Source organism: Ananas comosus, linkage group 12, assembly GCF_001540865.1.
Source record: "Ananas comosus cultivar F153 linkage group 12, ASM154086v1, whole genome shotgun sequence".
Taxonomy (NCBI): Eukaryota; Viridiplantae; Streptophyta; class Magnoliopsida; order Poales; family Bromeliaceae; genus Ananas; species Ananas comosus.
Window position 1 is genome coordinate 12569675 of NC_033632.1, and position 17327 is coordinate 12587001.

The 17327-nt window shown below is 37.8% G+C and overlaps 2 protein-coding genes across 9 annotated transcripts in view; both read right to left on the reverse strand.

Moving 5' to 3' along the window:
- The window catches only part of LOC109718751 (vacuolar protein sorting-associated protein 18 homolog), a 36449-nt gene that overhangs the window by 7637 nt on the left and 11485 nt on the right, over positions 1–17327 (reverse strand). For 6 of the 8 annotated variants that reach the window (XM_020245147.1, XM_020245145.1, XM_020245152.1 and 3 more), the window contains exons 1-15: positions 13276–13291; positions 12356–12610; positions 12000–12212; positions 11508–11647; positions 11317–11412; positions 10511–10578; positions 7800–7901; positions 7444–7588; positions 6423–6563; positions 6213–6332; positions 6086–6142; positions 4888–4947; positions 3470–3577; positions 2794–2954; positions 1501–1579 (exon numbers count right to left, since the gene is read on the reverse strand). In XM_020245147.1, coding sequence (XP_020100736.1) covers positions 1501–1579; positions 2794–2954; positions 3470–3577; positions 4888–4947; positions 6086–6142; positions 6213–6332; positions 6423–6563; positions 7444–7588; positions 7800–7901; positions 10511–10578; positions 11317–11412; positions 11508–11647; positions 12000–12212; positions 12356–12610; position 13276 — 1746 coding nt within the window. In that variant the 5' untranslated portion in view covers positions 13277–13291. Of the gene's footprint in view, positions 1–1500; positions 1580–2793; positions 2955–3469; positions 3578–4887; positions 4948–6085; positions 6143–6212; positions 6333–6422; positions 6564–7443; positions 7589–7799; positions 7902–10510; positions 10579–11316; positions 11413–11507; positions 11648–11999; positions 12213–12355; positions 12611–13275; positions 13292–17327 lie in introns of those variants that run through there. The other 2 variants (XM_020245149.1, XM_020245150.1) reach the window with 1 other exon arrangement.
- On the reverse strand, positions 397–1368 carry LOC109718753 (E3 ubiquitin-protein ligase CIP8-like). Its single transcript, XM_020245155.1, has one exon. The coding sequence runs from the start codon at positions 1363–1365 to the stop codon at positions 706–708; it is 660 nt and encodes a 219-aa protein (XP_020100744.1). The 5' UTR covers positions 1366–1368; the 3' UTR covers positions 397–705.

The following is a 17327-nucleotide window of genomic DNA, read 5'->3' on the forward strand; positions in this document are numbered from 1 at the left end:
TCACAAAATTGACAATTTTTAACGGCCGGTATGGGATATTTGCTAGTTTAACGGTGTAAAAGAATCGAAATCGGTAGAATTTTTGATAGAAAATTCTATTCACTACATAGATAAAGATTAATAACTCCGATCTTAAATTGAAGGATCCGATCATCCATTTTTAAGACGTCATTCGATTTTGACCGTTCATTTTATACCCGCTTGATGAACTTTATTATGATTAAGAAAAATTACGAAATTTATTTTCTAGAAGTTTCAAATACTCTAGATCATATTTAACAGAGTGGATCGTCGATTCGGAAGCCCCATCATCAAAAACAACTTATAAATACGAAGGGCTCTATACTCATAAGAGTATAGTAGCTCTAGCCTATATATCATATCTACAAGGTGAGGTTTTCATATTGATATAAGAGAACATATATAACTTTCCAATAACAGAACACATAGCTTCACAGTAACAGAACATATAATTTTTTACAGTAATATACATGCTAATCATTCTGAATCGAGAAAAGATGTACGAATGCATGCATTTATGGAGTATGTATGAACAAAAGCATTTAAGTATCTTTAGAATCCAATTCCCAAATAACTACATTGCAAACCTTTATCGCCATTTTTTTCCGGCAAGTGAACCTTTCTTCCCTCTGATGACTCTCAGAGTGAGGGCATGAGATAATCACCTCTGGCTGTCACGGACAATTAAACGCTGGAAAACAAGTCAAAATAGTCATTAGCATAATCAGCATCTGTGGGCAGCTCATAGCGACACATCGGGCATGTGTTCCGAATCTTAAGCCACGGCAAGATGCACTCCCCGTGGTAATAATGAGAACACGGCAGCAGCGTCGCCCATTCGCCTAAAGAAATCTCGTCGTCGCAGACCACGCAAAGCATGTCGTCGTCCGCCTCCCCACGATCCTCAGCCACGAGAAGGACCGAAGGGAGGCGCTCAACTACCAACTTACAAGCCGCCCGTCGGCTTCCACTTATAGGTACGTCATCATCACTCCGAAGAGCGAATGTGAGTCTCCGAAGCTCAAGAGCAAGCAGTGATAAATAAGCACTGTCTAGGTCTTCTTCTCCTCGCGTCGACTCCAACTCTGAGGCCGAATCATCAAAAAGCCGTACGATATTTTGATCCGGAAGATCTACATTGGCTGGTTCTTCTCTCTGTGGTGATTCTGAACCCAACTCCGATTCCTCCATGTCAGTGTTGAAAATCGTACTGATCACATCCCCCCACTCGTCTAAACGGGCATCGATCTCGGCCTGCTCCGAATCCTCCTCCTCATCTGACATGGTAGGCTCAACCTCTGATTCGCAATTTGAATCTGAGTCAAACCCGATGATCTGTCTCATCGGGCACTCNATATATATATATATATATATATATATATATATATGTAATCAATTTTTAATGAAAAAGCAACTGAAATATTTGCAACTAAATAGTATGACATTTTTCTAGAAGTATTACTCAAGATCATGTCATACCTGAATGTAGTGATGGACCACAATTTCATACTTTTCTTTCAAACCAGCAAAATAAACCAGCTCTTCAACTCTCCCGTAACTAAAAGAATTTGTTAAGGTAAGTGGGTTGTTTTCTGCAACCTTGTCCTCACAATTATTATAAGAGAGAGAGAGAGAGTCTTTCTTCTATCAAAACAAGTAGCATAACATACAAAAGAAAACTAATGTAACAGATTAAATCTCCGAGGAACTATTCATACAGAAAGCCCTCTATGTGAAGAAACTATATCACCAGCCACAATGTATGAAATCCTCAAAATGCATTGATGACTACACAAGGATATCACACTTGACATCTCAAGCCATAATAATCACTAGTCACTACCACTATTCATTTAGGAAGCCACATTAAGTAAAATAGACTAGTGGCTGTGGTGAATGACTGTATGAAATCCTCAAGATGCTACATTGATGACTAGACAAGGATCTCATACTTGACATCGCAAGTCGTAACAGTCACTACCTGTAGATTTGTGCCGATTGGCAAAAAATAGCGAGTCCAACTGCAATGGCAAAAATCTATGTCACATCTAGCAGGGCATAACTCTACTAATTTTCAAACGGTAGTAAACGGTTAGTAAAGAACAAACAGCCATTAATGGGCACAAAGCCCATGCTTGTGATATTTGGTGATATAAGAGATTGATAATGAGGAAGAACACACAAAAAAGAAAATATAATGCAAATAGGAAAAGAAACCTCTAAAGCTAAAAGAAAGACGTGTAATCTCCTCGTATTTACTATCGATTTTCTACTCACCATTGTATATTGGTGCAATGATAAATTTTCTTAGAATTATGAAAATTAAAAGGATAATATATAGTAAAACCTGCATTTCCTATGGATTTCATGATTTCATCTGCTGAAAGCACAGTCACTGCATGTACAATACCGGTGGAATATCAGCAGGGTATGGTAGGTATTGACAGCACCACCAGACCACCAATTTAAATTGGTTTACGATACTTCTTAACGTTCATCTTACAAAACTATTCCATGAAAAGAAACCTCTCTACAATTTAATGATAAAAAAGTTAATAAAAGGATACATGCCAGCAGAAGAATTGGTGTACTGCAATACATTTCATGGCAAGTATCATGCTGGCATTACAGGATGCAAAAGCTTGCTACTTCAATCTAACGACATAGATTAAACCACATTGTTTGTAGCCGGTAAGTAAAAATAAACTAAAATCAGTGCTGGATCAGACTACCTATCTGCAAATCATGTAATGCATTTGAACACAATTGTACCTCTCAAGTAACCTCATTGTTGTTGCCTCATCCAATACATCCTTGCTGTCACTAAGAAAAGCTCGAAATTCTTTTACAAAAGAATGGTACTCTAACATACCCTGATCTGACACTGTATTAGCTATCTTGCTCGTGTCATCTTCCAACAAAAGGCGATTAATCTACAAAAGAGAACCAGCAATTACAACCTAGTGACATGCCATGCTTTAGTTGTGGCATGTATTAAAAGCATCACAATACAAGCAATTAAATTCCAGCGGAAAATCGAAGCCATTTGATAACAATTCTTTGTTTAATAATCATTTGACATATTCCAGTATTTTGTAGATTAGGTGGTTAATCAAGAAAAAGCGAACAGAGAAAAGTTTTAACTCCTTGGGCATCTCTCAGTAAAAGAAGTAGAGTTTGACACTGCTTGTCTTTAGCAGCGCCTCAACTAGACAAGACTGTTAACTAACAGTTTTCCTGGTCTCCGTTTGGGATTGCAGGAAGAATGCATTATGTGCAAAGAGAGAGTCCAATAGGAAATAGTTTGTTTCCTTTTGTAAGTGCCCAGTGGCGGTAGGTAGGCCTCAATACCTAGGCCCAATAGATACTTATTGTCTAGAAATGGTATAATTGTATAATGCACTAAATACGCATGTAAACTGTTAAGAAAATTGACCAGAAGGGCAACCTTGTCCAAGTATAGTTTTGTGGGCCATGTGGAGATCATTGTGATTTGGGATTTATCATCCTTCATGAGATTATCAAGCTTTCTTAATAAGAAAGTCCTAAGAGCATCCTGCATAATAGAGACAAACGTTTGACATAATTCGATCAAATTTTAAAACGGAAAAACTATTATACATAAAAGAATCTGAAAATACAATTATCTTAAAGTAAAATAGAGATCCCAAAAGCATTTGACTGTACATTGGCCAACTTACGGCAAGCATCAGAGAAATTGAAAGAAAGGTATTAACTAGTAGGGGAAATGAACATCATTATGAGCGATTATCATCATCCAAAAGTTCTTCCAACAAGAAAGAGTTGGCTAGAGCACATTTCAACATTTATAAGACTCGATTTGAAGAAAAAAAAGGGAAAATGATCAGCACGGAAAATATAGCATGCACTGTAGGAAGATGTATCGGTTTAAAAACACTTTGGATTTAAGAATTATATTCCATATCACATAAAGTATGATCATAAGAGTTGTTCGGCCATAGAGGATCAGTTGTCCCAAGCTAAATGACTGCAAATTTATGTGACTCAAAGAACTTGACATCTAAAAGTGGCCATCATGATGCCATTGCAAGCCTGCATGGATGAAATAGAAGTGAAATTGATAATGATAGAGGTAGAAACTGGTATACAGCCAACTTTTATACCTTTGAAGTCGTGTTTCATAGAAGACAAAAGATTTGACCAAAAAGGCAACAACAGGCAACAGGGAGGGAAAAAAATATATACATCCAGACCTAGAAGTTACCACAATAAAGGAGTTCGAACAAGTATCGAAGAACCACCGAGTGAGTAAGCACCAGACATCAAAGGTCAGAATCTACAAGTCTAGTATCACAACAACAATGCAGATACTACTGACCAACCCAAGGCAGGTGGTACATAATGTCTGTGAAATATTGTAAAGGGAAAGAGGGTTATGCATCCTCGTTATCGCAGGTTCACATTTGCAATGGACACAAGCAGTGACATGACCACATCACATGAATGACAGAGGTACTTTAATCAACATAGTTCCATCATAACATAAGCTTATCTACCTTGTAAACATTGTAGCTCTGCCTAAGTACACACTACAGTTTCACAGAAGAAAAACAAACAAAACTGTTAACATTCAAAACACAAAAGTTGCCTACATTAATGAGTATTATTTCAAACCAACTCGAGTTGCAACAACCGCGCCCGCAAACCCCCACCCCACCCCACACCACAAAAAAAAAATAATAATAATAATAATCCCCATGAATAGAGATAATACATTGTACCATAAAATACAATTCTGAACTCATATACATCCATGCAATGCAGTGCTGCAATCCTAGGTTAAAAAAACTCTAGAAACATAACAGAAATGCTTATTCTTGTTACCTGCTCACCTATGGTGATGAACTTTAGGCTGATCTCCTCAAATGACAAGACGTAGTTTATCTGAAAAAGGAACACTATAATGAGTACCTATTTCATATATGAATGATAGGGAACATTTCACCTCTCCATATAATCTACTTTTAATGTCTAAATCTCATCTAACATATAATGGGTATTTACAATGATAAACTTGCAACATGAAGTGGAATCACAGAGTGAACTGCTCACCCAAGAACAAAAGAAAGAAATAACAGAAAAGCAATGCTCAAGCCTGTTTTTCTTTTCTTTCCTTTTTTTTATTTGAAGTTATTGAAGTCATTAAATAGTAGCCTTAATGTACTAATTTATTTAGGACGGAAAGAAACTAAAGACAAAAGGAAATAAGACCCCAAACTGAAAATTTTGTCACAGTGAATAAGGGGCTGTTTAATTCGTCTGAAAAGTGTGGAAAATTTTTTACCAAGAAAATAGTTTTCTATGAAAGACTTCTTATTCAATTTTCCACACGTTTGGTTCTAAAGAAAACTAGCTTTTTCGGAAAGCAATTTTCCAAATTTTATGGAAAACTAGTATTTTCATTTTCCTAAAAAGAATTCAAAAATTGAAAACATTCGTTTTCCATGAAATTTGAAAAACAGCTTTCCAAAAATATTAGTTTTCCTTATAATCAAATGGGCGGAAAACTGAAAAAGAAGTTTTCCATAGAAAACTCTTTTCTTCAAAAACTTTTTTCCACACTTCTTTGAGGAACCAAACAGACCCTAAAGGTTGCAAAATATGCAACACGCTTTATTGAAGCTGACAGTAAATTTCTCTAACATGTAGAGTGGTAAAAGAGGCAAGGAACCAGGCAGTCATGCCCAGAAAAAAACAGGCTTCACTCTCCACATGCATTACTCTACATGCAACACATTTATCTAGATCACGAGCACAGAACAGAAAATTGGGGATGTATGCAAATCACATACACATATGTATGTAACACTACGCTACACTTTTTATTCTTTTCCAATAACATAATCATTTATCACAGAAAAGTACATTAGCTCAGGTAAAGATCAATTATAGGACAAATTAAACTAGTACTTTATTTAAAGCAAAAAAAAAAAGGTCAGCATCCCAATGTGCGATGTCAATAACTGTTTAAAAGAGGCATCAATAGGAAGAAGAGATGAAATATAATTACTTAAGGTCTCACCTTCGCATAGAATGATGCTGCTCTGTAGTAATCTTTTGATGAAAAGGCAAGGTCAGCCTGCAATGAAAACTGATTTATGTACATTTTCCCAATAGATAAACCATATAATAATGGTACTGCATGTTACCTGCACTAAATATACTTGGTCCCTCTGGGAAGGACTGTGACAATGGGATAGAGCAGATGCATATTCCTTCATATCCAGGTACACTTGCCACATGTCTCGGCCCTCATCACGGACAGACACCTAATATACAGATGACCTCATCAAACAACATCCTTAAGCAGATAAATGAAGATAAAATTACAAGAAAATAGCATGCAAATGGAACCAAACCTGGAAGATAGAATTTTCATCATAAGCATAAAATAATCCAGCAGTGGCATCGCTACACAATCCAATGATTCCTTTGGACGAATCTGAGTTATGGTCAAATGTAAGTTCCTCGACGACCTGCTGGCTGATTCTGTTAACAACCTGCAAAAAAGGGTAAACAATTTGAAGGCATTTGTCTGGTGAGAACAGACCAATTCATTCCTTCAAAATATGCGATGCATGCAGATGAAAGAAGATTGCAAAGACAAGCAACTATTGGGTAAAGAGTCATTCATCTAAAGTAGCACCTCTAAACCAATGGTAGACCAGCAACTCCTAGCTAGTGTGCCTCTAATGAGAAGCCCCTTATTTCAATTGTCATAGACAAAAACAAACTTCGTTAACTGATATGCTATTTTGAAGTACATTTAGGTATCACAACTAGAAGTGCAGAACTATAATCATGCTAGTTGCAATGGCTCCTGCAAGGCTGCAACGCATTTTATATTGGTTCAATAAGAATGAATCATACCAATTTGCATTGAAAAAGTAATCCATTCCCAACTTGTTCCTCTCGAACCAATTATGTTGTCTACATAATTTCCTTTCTCCAAACAATTAGAATGCAAAGGCTAATATTTTCCGTCAAACAAGAAATCTACAGCAAAATCCTAGAGGAATAAGACCTCCCATACAATGAGTACCACATTGAAAACTGCAGAAAGATACAGATTATGTGCGTTCCTCTATTCATTCAAGAATACTGTTCTCATTTGCGAGTGCTTTATAATTAGTCTAATATTAGAGAGTTGGCACAACAGTTCGTGGTTGGTTAAGCTTTTGTTTTAAAATTTACCATAGATCGAGTAACCACCTGTATGCTCAAGAAGATATGACCAAATTACTGCAAAAATTGGCATCAAGTAATGGTTGTTCCCAGCTTTAAATTAAGGCCACACAAATGCAAGAGCAATGAACTTTCAAATGATGAAAATGGCAGAGCTTAACCTAAAATACAACTTCAAGGTAACTAAACACATACCTTAACCTTGTCGCCAATTAGAAGCAGGAAATGGTATTCAGACACTGCAAAGGATCTGGGTTTAATAGCTTCACCCAGTTCTCCCAACTTTGAGTAGTCTAATAGGCCCTTGTTTTCCACAAAATTTTCATCACCACTCACCGAACTGCTCAAATATATTGAAATATCAGAAAGACAAATAAAAACATTGAACATCAAAAATAACTGACAAAATCAAACGATTAAAAGGAAGAAATCACTGCAGAAAAGAAAATGAATTGATCATTTGCAATGCTGATGTACTAACAGGTAATCAATAAACAAGTAATATTTCCTCATATACATAAGAAACAAAAGATCCTAAAAAGATGATTTACCTATGCTGGGCACCAAAGTTTAAGTCACCATGGTAAATTCCAGCTCCGGAAAGCCAACCAAAATGTTTTGCTCTTCTTTGTTTAATAAAAAAATGTAATTCACTGCATATCATAAAAGAGACCAATTCATTTCCGAATAATTACTACAATATTCAATTACAACCATTAATGCTACGTAGATAGCAGAAAATAAAAATAGAAGGACAATACCAAAATACAATAAAGATGTAAAAGCACATAAATAGTTAACAAGATAGCAAGTGTAAATACTACTTTAAATTGTGAAACAGGAAATCAGATTTTATGATGCTACATCAAGGATCAAAATGTCATGGCATGGAGGCGTGCTCAACACAGTATAGCATAGGCAGACTTCCATGCCAACAAGTAGCGTACTTGTGTGCCGATGGGCACGCACAGCCTCCTAATGGCACGCTTTTGCACGACTTTTTTTTTTTTTGCTCAAAAAGATCTTATAATGTTATTTTGACGGTTTTAAAGTAATAATTATGAATTTTGGCTATGCATTGATTTGTCCTGACCTATTAGCAACAATAGCTGACTACACTTGCTAATTAATATAGTAGTAGGCTTCTTAATATGATGATACATGGTACTGATTATTTAAAAAAAAAAATTGTAAGATCTATACATAAAAGTTTAACAATAAATTATATGATGAATAAATTAAACAAATTTACGATAAAAATTGATTAACTTTGTTAATTATTTCAATTTTATTGATAAATTTTCAGTATTTTATAAATAAAATTTATTTTAAAAAATTTTTGAAAATTTGGGAAATTCATTCATATTGAGTGAAGAAAAGAGTATGCAAAGAAAGGGAAAGAGAAAGTAGAAGAGATGAAAAGAAAAGGAACAAGATGAAATCTACGGGGCATAGAAATAATAAAATAGTGTTGTACATGTGCCCCCAAGAATATCCTACAATGTTGTTGTGACATGGCTTCATTACTATTAAACCCTAAATTTTAAATATGAAATCCAAAACACTATTATTAAATTTCTATAATTATATCTTAAACGCTAAACCCTCCACATACAGCATAATTGGTCCTAGTGGGGGACGCAATGCATTTCTCACAATAAAAAGAAATTTAGTGGGGCAAAAAAAAACCATCGGGGACCCAAAACATTTCTCACAACATCCTCCGCCACCTTCTCCTCCATCATCTACTTCTCTACCACCTCTTTTCCTCTCTCGCCCCCTCTACATAAGCCGCCTCCGCACTTTGACGGCCTCCGCTCCCTCTTTACAAGTGGCACATGGCGTACCATGCTGCGCACCCAGCGAGCATCGTGTTGTCTCATGCAATCCCCAATAGACACCGCAACACGAAAGGCCCCCCCAGCAAGCCTCTTCTGCCGTGCCCCTTATTTATAGGTACCGTACATCACGCCCCATGTCGTACGGTATGAGGCAGCACTTTAATTCTTGTGTTGAACACATTCATCACCCTATTTCATCTAATGAACTCTCTTTCTTTACTGGCTTACTAAACCACCAGCGCAATGAACTATTGCTAGTTTGTTGTCAACAAAGCCTACTGTAAATGGACACGAATCTCAAATTCTGACGGTCTAAGTTTTATGTCGATTGAGTCACATCGGGGCATTATTTGGGTCAATAAAGTGTTTCATTCAGTTGTTAGGTCTCTAATTTCTGCTTAGTTCATTAGGGGACCAATTGGAGTTCTTTTTTGGTTCAGGAACCATTTGAATTTATGAGTTAACATTGGAGTTTGAGCTATCTTTTGATCTCAAGTTGGTGTCCTTTGGGTCACTATGACTGAAGTCGATTTATTTATCGAGGATTTTTTTTTTATTCTTACTCTCTTTTCCTGCCGTGAGTATCCCTTTACCCTCTTCTTTGTTCTTCATTGCCACCTCCACTTCTTATTCTAATTCTGCTTCCTTCACTTCTGCTTCTCCTACCTACCTCATTTTTGCTTGAGCATACTCCTCCAAACCCCAATTGCAGCTCAACGTTGACATTTGTTGCGCGACTACTACAATGCAGCTCTAGTAACGCTATTCTGTCAGCCATCTAGTGGATACATAATTAAGAGTGGCCTCAGCATTGGAGCATCGTTATTCACTATAGTCACTGGTTTTTGGGATCTGATTTCAATTAATATGGTTGACTCATAAGTTACTCAGGCAAGAGTAAAGCACCTAGAACCACAAAAATATCACTCAAAAACAGAAATAAAATAAGTGAGATTGAGTTATAAAAGAGAAATAGATAAAAGAATAGAAGAAATGTCGTCTACCCAAACACTTTATCACCTCCATAGAGGCAATTTAACTTGTAAAAACTTTCTGATGCTATTCAACCTATATTATAATCACATCATGGAAATATGCTTAATTCAAATCTGAACTCCACGTGTTCAGTAAACTGGAGGATTTAAAAACAATACTCTTCAACCATATGAGTCATGTCAATATTGTAAACACTTTATCAGTCTCCAGCTACAAATTAACCCCACTTTTCCAGCCAAAGCCTATTATGACCCACTAGCAAGCGTATATCTACCCAAGTTAAGTGAAACATACAGTAGTGGACTCTCTGGAGTACTAGATGGTAGTAATATTAATTGCAAAGAGAAGGATATAATTGATGCCCTATATAACAACTAGCATTTGATCGCAAGAAAGACAAAAAAATGCATGACGCAAAATTCTACCTATTTGGTATTTCTCCAGGAAGCTCCATAAAATGTATCGCGCGGTCAAAATAACTTGCAAAGACCGTCTGCAAAGCCATTTTTCATAAAAACCATCACAAATCACAATACATTTACAAATCCTGTACTCAATACTTGTATTTTGACAATCAACCAAAGTAAGATAATCCACGTTTGTTAGAATTTCTCAGTACTGAATCTATAAACATGAACATCCGACAAGCATAAGTCCTACACTTAAAATACTTGCATGTACAGGAAACTCATAAACATAGCTCATACAGACCTTATTTGGTTTTATCTTATCCTAGTGCACAGAGTGCTATGCGTTTTTCTTTTCACTTTGTCTCATCTGATTTCCTTATTTTTCCACCCTTTCTATATTAACTTCACCTCTTTTACTGATTTTGTAGATGCCACAGCTATTGTTCTTCACATGCTGAAATAGAACCAATATCAAATAAAAAGTGTAACTTTCTGATCAAGGAGGTCCAAGTAGTTGCAGTACAACAATGTGTAAGTTCTTATTAAAGGAAAACTTTAGGTTAAAGATAACTGCATATTGCAAACACTAGAGAAGCAGAGCATGTTAAAGAAGATCAAACATATCGAAAAATTTGTTTGGGATATAGATCAGCTCACACACAGCTTGTTTGCAGTCATAACGCACTTTGTACAAAGACGACTGCTATTCAAGCATAAGCCTTGCAGATATCTCAAAATAATTGCAATTTGTCCAACCTGGAGTTAAAAACTACCAAATTATATGTGACACCATCAAGGGAAAAGTCCAAAAAACTGCTTACTTCCAGGGAACCAATGCCAGTGAAAGAGTAGAGCCGAGTCGGCGTTACAGCCATAACGTAATACCGTGTAGCATTCCCAACAGAGGCTGTTTCCATCTGCTCAATAAGCACAAACTTATTACCATTCTAAAACCGAATGAATTGGTCCAAAAATAAGTAGCAAGCGATATTAAAGCTTCCGCTGCATTTACCTGCAAGCCTGTTATAGCTTCTTGGAGCTCAGTCAGCTCAAACAGCTGCTTCACATATTTCTCCCTCTTCTCCACCTCGTCCACTGCCGTCTCATATATCTGCCCATTCTCGGTCCCAAGGATCACTTCCTTTGTCGATGCTAATAGGAAATAATTCACAATCAGCACATGACAGATCGAGAACTCAACCCTCCAGCAAAAACAGCTCCCGTGGAAAACGGAAAGGTAGATACATAAAGACCTTACATGTAGTGCAGCAAATTTTGAGTCGGTGTCTAAAGTGTCAAAATTTTTTATGTTGCTACCACAACTATGCGGTATATTTCATTTAATAACCTCTCTATCAGAACTTCAAGATACTACTATTCTTTGTTTTTTTTTTTTCTGGAGAAATGCATTGGAACCTAATCTAACAGAAGTTTTAATGGAAATTGCTAAAGATAAAAGCAATGAAGAATGAGGTGGTTCCCAAATCAACCGAGAAGGACAGACCTTCAGTGATTAGCTGGCGATTCCAAGCAACGGCATTGACGACGAGGCCTTTGAGTCGACTAAGAAGCTTCGGGCGCAGCCATTTGGCGTGCATGTAGTAGGTCTCAGCGCCGCCCGGGAGAAGGACGGTGGCGATGCAATGGCTGCCCCCTGGGTCCATGAACACCCGGTGCACAGCCTGGTCGCCCGAGCGCCCTCCCCCGAGGTCCAAATCTGCAGTGCAGTGCAGTGAAGAGACAAATTAGTCGTTTTTTCTTTTCTTTTTTTTTTCTTTTTTTCTTTTATTTTCCTCTTTTTCGGAAGAGGGAAAGAAGGGAAAAGTGGAGAGGGGAGAGAAAGAAAGGGGGTCGGGCCACCTTGGGAGTCACCAAGGCCAAAGTCGTGGCGGATGAGCCAACCCCTGCTGGTGCCGACGAGGATGACGTCATTGCCGGCGGACATAGAGGTGATGACGCCGTGGCCCTTGGCGGCGTAGCGCTCCAGGGGGTCAACCGAGAAAAGCTGCCCATTGACCACGTCCATGGCTTCGGATTCGGATTCACGCCCGGAGGACTCCAAGGAAGGAGGATCGGGCCAAAAGACGAGGCGAGAGAGGAATTGATCGCCACGCACTACAACAAATATTACACTTAAGAACGCTTCAAATAATAATTAGCGACACTTTAAAGCATCGGCAAGAATAACACCGACGCTTTTAAAAGCAACGGTCAAAGAGTCGTTAAATAAACATGTCGGGATAAATATACCGACACTTTAACATAGCGTCGGGGAACTTTTTCCGACTCATTTTAGAGTCAGGTAATATGTTAGTTGCCAACTCTAAAAAAGAGTCGTTAATTTAAACAATTGCCGACACTCCAAAATATCGGTAAATTATGAAATACCAACATATTACCAACTCTAAAAAAGTCGTTAATTTAAATAAATGCCGACACTCCAAAGCATCAGTAAATTATGAAATACCAAATAAACATACCAATACGAAAACTTTGCAGTAATGAACAAAAACTTTTTAGTGCCTCAACATTAGTAAACTTCAATCAACAATACTAATACCAATCAAGAAATAAAAAATTTTCTATATTGCATAACCAGGGAATAATAGAAACAAAAAAATTTTCATCACTTTTTTATTCAGAATGAATTACTAAGGTATTTAAATGCATCACTCTTGTAGCGTATAATATTGCTTTCAGTTTAAACGTATACTCTCTAGTAATTTATATGTAGCCGTAGACAAAATGTGATGAAAAGAGTTATATGAGCAGAACTCAACTGCATCAGGATTTCTACCTAAATAGTATTAGGCAATATTCATCCTACAATAGCAAACAAAATTAAAATTAGTACAAATACTCAATTCACTAATCTTTATATTGTTGTAGACAGAATGTGAGGAAAAAAAATTATATAAGCAGAACTCAACTACATCGGAATTTCTAGTTAAATAGGATCAAGCAATATCCATCCTACAAAAATAAACAAAAATAAATGTTAGCACAAATAAAATTGGGTTGGGTACTCCTGCAGCAGCAGCAGCTCCTATATATATCTTTGGATTTTTTGTGTTTACAACAAGCCCCACTTTTTTGATTCATGCCTAAATTTATTCTCAGGTATTTAGAACAATTATTGAACATCAAGTGAAGGGTCGAAACCAATTAAAATTGAGTCATGGGTCCAACTATCACTTCAACTAGAAAACAAACCCTTTCTGACAATTGATAACCCTGTACGGACAAATCGTGATTCTTTAGCCTAAAGCATTCTCTCTTTAATTTACAAAGAGAAAATTGACAAAGAAATTATTTTCACCACAAACCCTTGTATTTACTATCCAAGCTAGCGCCGTGACAATAACCTGAGTGTCTTACAAAACCAAAAATAAGAGAATTTTATAGATGCTGAGCTCCACTGCAGCTGCTTTCTTGTTGTTCTATAGGGTTTATCATAACTTCATATGTGAGAGTTCAAAATGAGAACAATATATACCATAGCAACATCAAGATTTATATATACAGCTGAGAATAAATATATATACACATGGGACCCCTTTAGCTAGTAAAAAATGATAGTTTATATACATATATATATATAGAGCTAAGCTAGTATACTATCGGTAGTACGGAGACCTCCGTGCTACCAAGTTGTTTTCAATGATGCGGCTTTCAAATTGACGATTGGCTCCGTTAGACTTGATCTACATTATTGAAAGTATTTGGAAACTAAATTTCATAATTTTTCGGCATCATTTACCTATCAAACGAGTAGTCTAAATATGAACGGCTTAAAATAAAAATCTCATAAAAAATGATTATAAAAGACTTGAATTTAAAATCAGAGGTAGTGATCTTACTCTAAATAGTGAAAAGAATTTTCTACAAAAATTTCATCAGATTTGGATTGTTTTACACCGTTAAATTCACAAACGCATCACATCTACCATCAAAATTGTCAATTTTGAGACTTTTGATCACTAGCCAAATGATATCGAAAAATTATGAAATTTAGTTTCCAAATACTTTTAATAGTGTAGATCAAGTCTAACGAAGCCGATCGTCGATTCGGAAGCTGCATCATTGAAAACAACTTAGTAGCACGGAGGCCTCCGTGCTCCTAATAGCACACAAGACCTACTCTATATATATATATCACTAGCCAAATGATATCGAAAAATTATGAAATTTAGTTTCCAAATACTTTTAATAGTGTAGATCAAGTCTAACGGAGCCGATCATCAATTTGGAAGCTGCATCATTGAAAACAACTTAGTAGCATGGAGGCCTCCGTGCTACCGATAGTATACCAGCCTAACCCTATATATATATATATATATGTAGGCCATGGCTACTATACTATTATGAGTATTGGAGCCCTCGTGCTCATAAGTTGTTTTCGATGATGGAGCTTCCAAATCGATGATCCACTCCGTTAAATATGATCTAGAGTATTTGAAACTTCTAGAAAATAAATTTTGTAAATTTTCGAAATCATAATAAAGTCCATCAAACGGGCATAAAATGAACGGTCAAAATCGAACGACGTCCTAAAAAAGGATGATTAGATCCTTCAATTCAAGATCGGAGTTATTGATTTTTATCTAGGTAGTGAATAGAATTTTCTATCAAAAATTCAACAAATTNAAAAAAAAAAAAAAAACAAGACCATAGTGAAGCGCGGGCCATGTCACTAGTATATCTAAATTGAGCTAGATATTCATTTCATTGAGATTGAGTTTGTCTAGCGGGACAACCCAATCGAATTAGAAGTCCAAAAAAATCTTAGGACTAATTTAATAAATCTTCCATGCTTAGTAACTAGAAGTCCTAGTCAAATCTAATCCCAGAATTAGGGGAGTGAAATTCATCTATGAATAACCCTAAGGCTTCCCTCAGCTCATCCCTGCTCCAGTCTCTCTTTTCATACGTGCCTTAGAGAATTTATCTTTGGAAGATTTTGGAAGAGGTCAAGGTAGAAGCTGTCATATTCAAGAGATCATCCAAGGAATGGTGATTTTGGAGCAGCAGCAGCCATTGCAGGATAACCGAAAAAGGATCGTCGGTTTTCATTGTAGAGGTAAGATTCAACACTTTCAACCAGATTAAATCCGCTTTCCCTTCCTTCTATTTCTTCCTTCCCCATCCTGATTCTTTTTCTACTCATCAAATTGGACAAACTATGAAGGGGACCTCTCCACAAAGGTCAAGCGGCGCTCTTGGATGGTGATCGATGTCGGGTGAGCTACAGTTACTGTCACGCCCCGCGACCAACCGCCTATTTGGACCGGGCCGCGGCGCCGACAACAGACCGCCGAACGGACCGGGGATTCCTTTGTACGCGGACAGAGTCTCCCCAGTACGTCCAAGGCGTCGCAATCCAAACAATATAGATATGTTCCAACCAGGAACGGATATCAATCAAGATTGCATAAGGAAGTATCAAATACATAAACTGCTAGCTTTTACAAGCACTCATTCACTTTTACATCACAGTTCCTATTTACATTTTTACTTCCAGATTACAATCTCATCACATTAGGGTTTACAAGTTTAATACATTTTGTTTTTCCTTGTCTTCTAGTCCCCTAAGCTAGACTGCCTCAGGGTACTTCTACCTCGGTCTCTGTGGTGGGGCGCTATCTACTGAGCTACGCCCTCGCCTCGCGCCGCCGCGCCGCACACGAACGACCTGAAAACCCCAAAACAACGTGGGGTGAGAACCAACTCCATGGTTCCCAGTGGGTACGGCCACCCAAGGGAAAAGCTCGACCGATAGGTCCGAGGAGGCACTGCAACATGTTAGTTCAACAATATACAACAGATATATATATTCAATTGAAATACATGCCATGCCTCACGATATGCGATATGAAAACCATGCAACAACTAGTAGATCATATGAATTCTACTTTTACTTGGCTACTTTAGCTCATAGCTTTACTCTAAGGTTTCTATTACCTTAGGATCACAACACCAACCACCAGCTTCTAAGGTTTCTATTACCTTAGCTCAAGCCTCTATCTCTGGCTCATAAGGGTTCCTCTACCCTATCATAGCTAACCACCCGACTCGGCTTCGAGTCAATCATCTGCGGATAGTCCGCGCACCGGCTGCTCAGTCAGCCTACCGCACTCACTCTGACCCAGCCTCCTAGCGGCGAAATCGTCGCACACGCTGAATACGGCTCGAGTCACAAGACTTGACCATCGGTGGCGATCGCGTTGCACATACCCAGCGTGAGCTCGAGACATGACATACCGTCTGGCGGCGAACGGGTCGCACCACACCCAACAACGATCATGTCAGACTCAGTCACCTGGAGGCACCCGCATCGTACTTACCCAGCATGGATTCAGTCTACTCAGGCGGTCTGATCCTCAAATGGCTTAACCACTCTGGCGGCGAAATCGTCGCACAAACGCCAGCACAATGGTTCAAGCCCCGGGCGGTGATCTCCATGTGATCGCCCCCAATCTACCCACGGTACCAAGCTCGGCGGCGAAATCGTCGCACGAACGCCCTAGCCTGTACCAGGGACATCATAAGTCCTGGGATTCCGGAATCCACTTACCACAGGTCGAGGGTTCATAGCCAACCCTATACTGTCGACCTAGCTCAATCTAGTGGCTATACCACTATACTCATCAACCTAGGTTCCAACACTCTAGGTTCTATGTCCACATCACTTAACCTAGATACACTTGCTAGGTTCTTATCATCTTTGCCTAGATGTCCACTTCTAGGTTTATTAGTTCAACCTAGGTTTACTAACACTAGGTTAGATGCCACACACCTAGATTGTTCAACTCTAGGTTTACTAACCAACCTA

What these genes read in the sequence shown, in the direction of transcription:
- LOC109718753 (XM_020245155.1), bottom strand. Translation starts at nt 1,365, where the DNA reads ATGAGACAGATCATCGGGTTTGACTCAGATTCAAATTGCGAATCAGAG.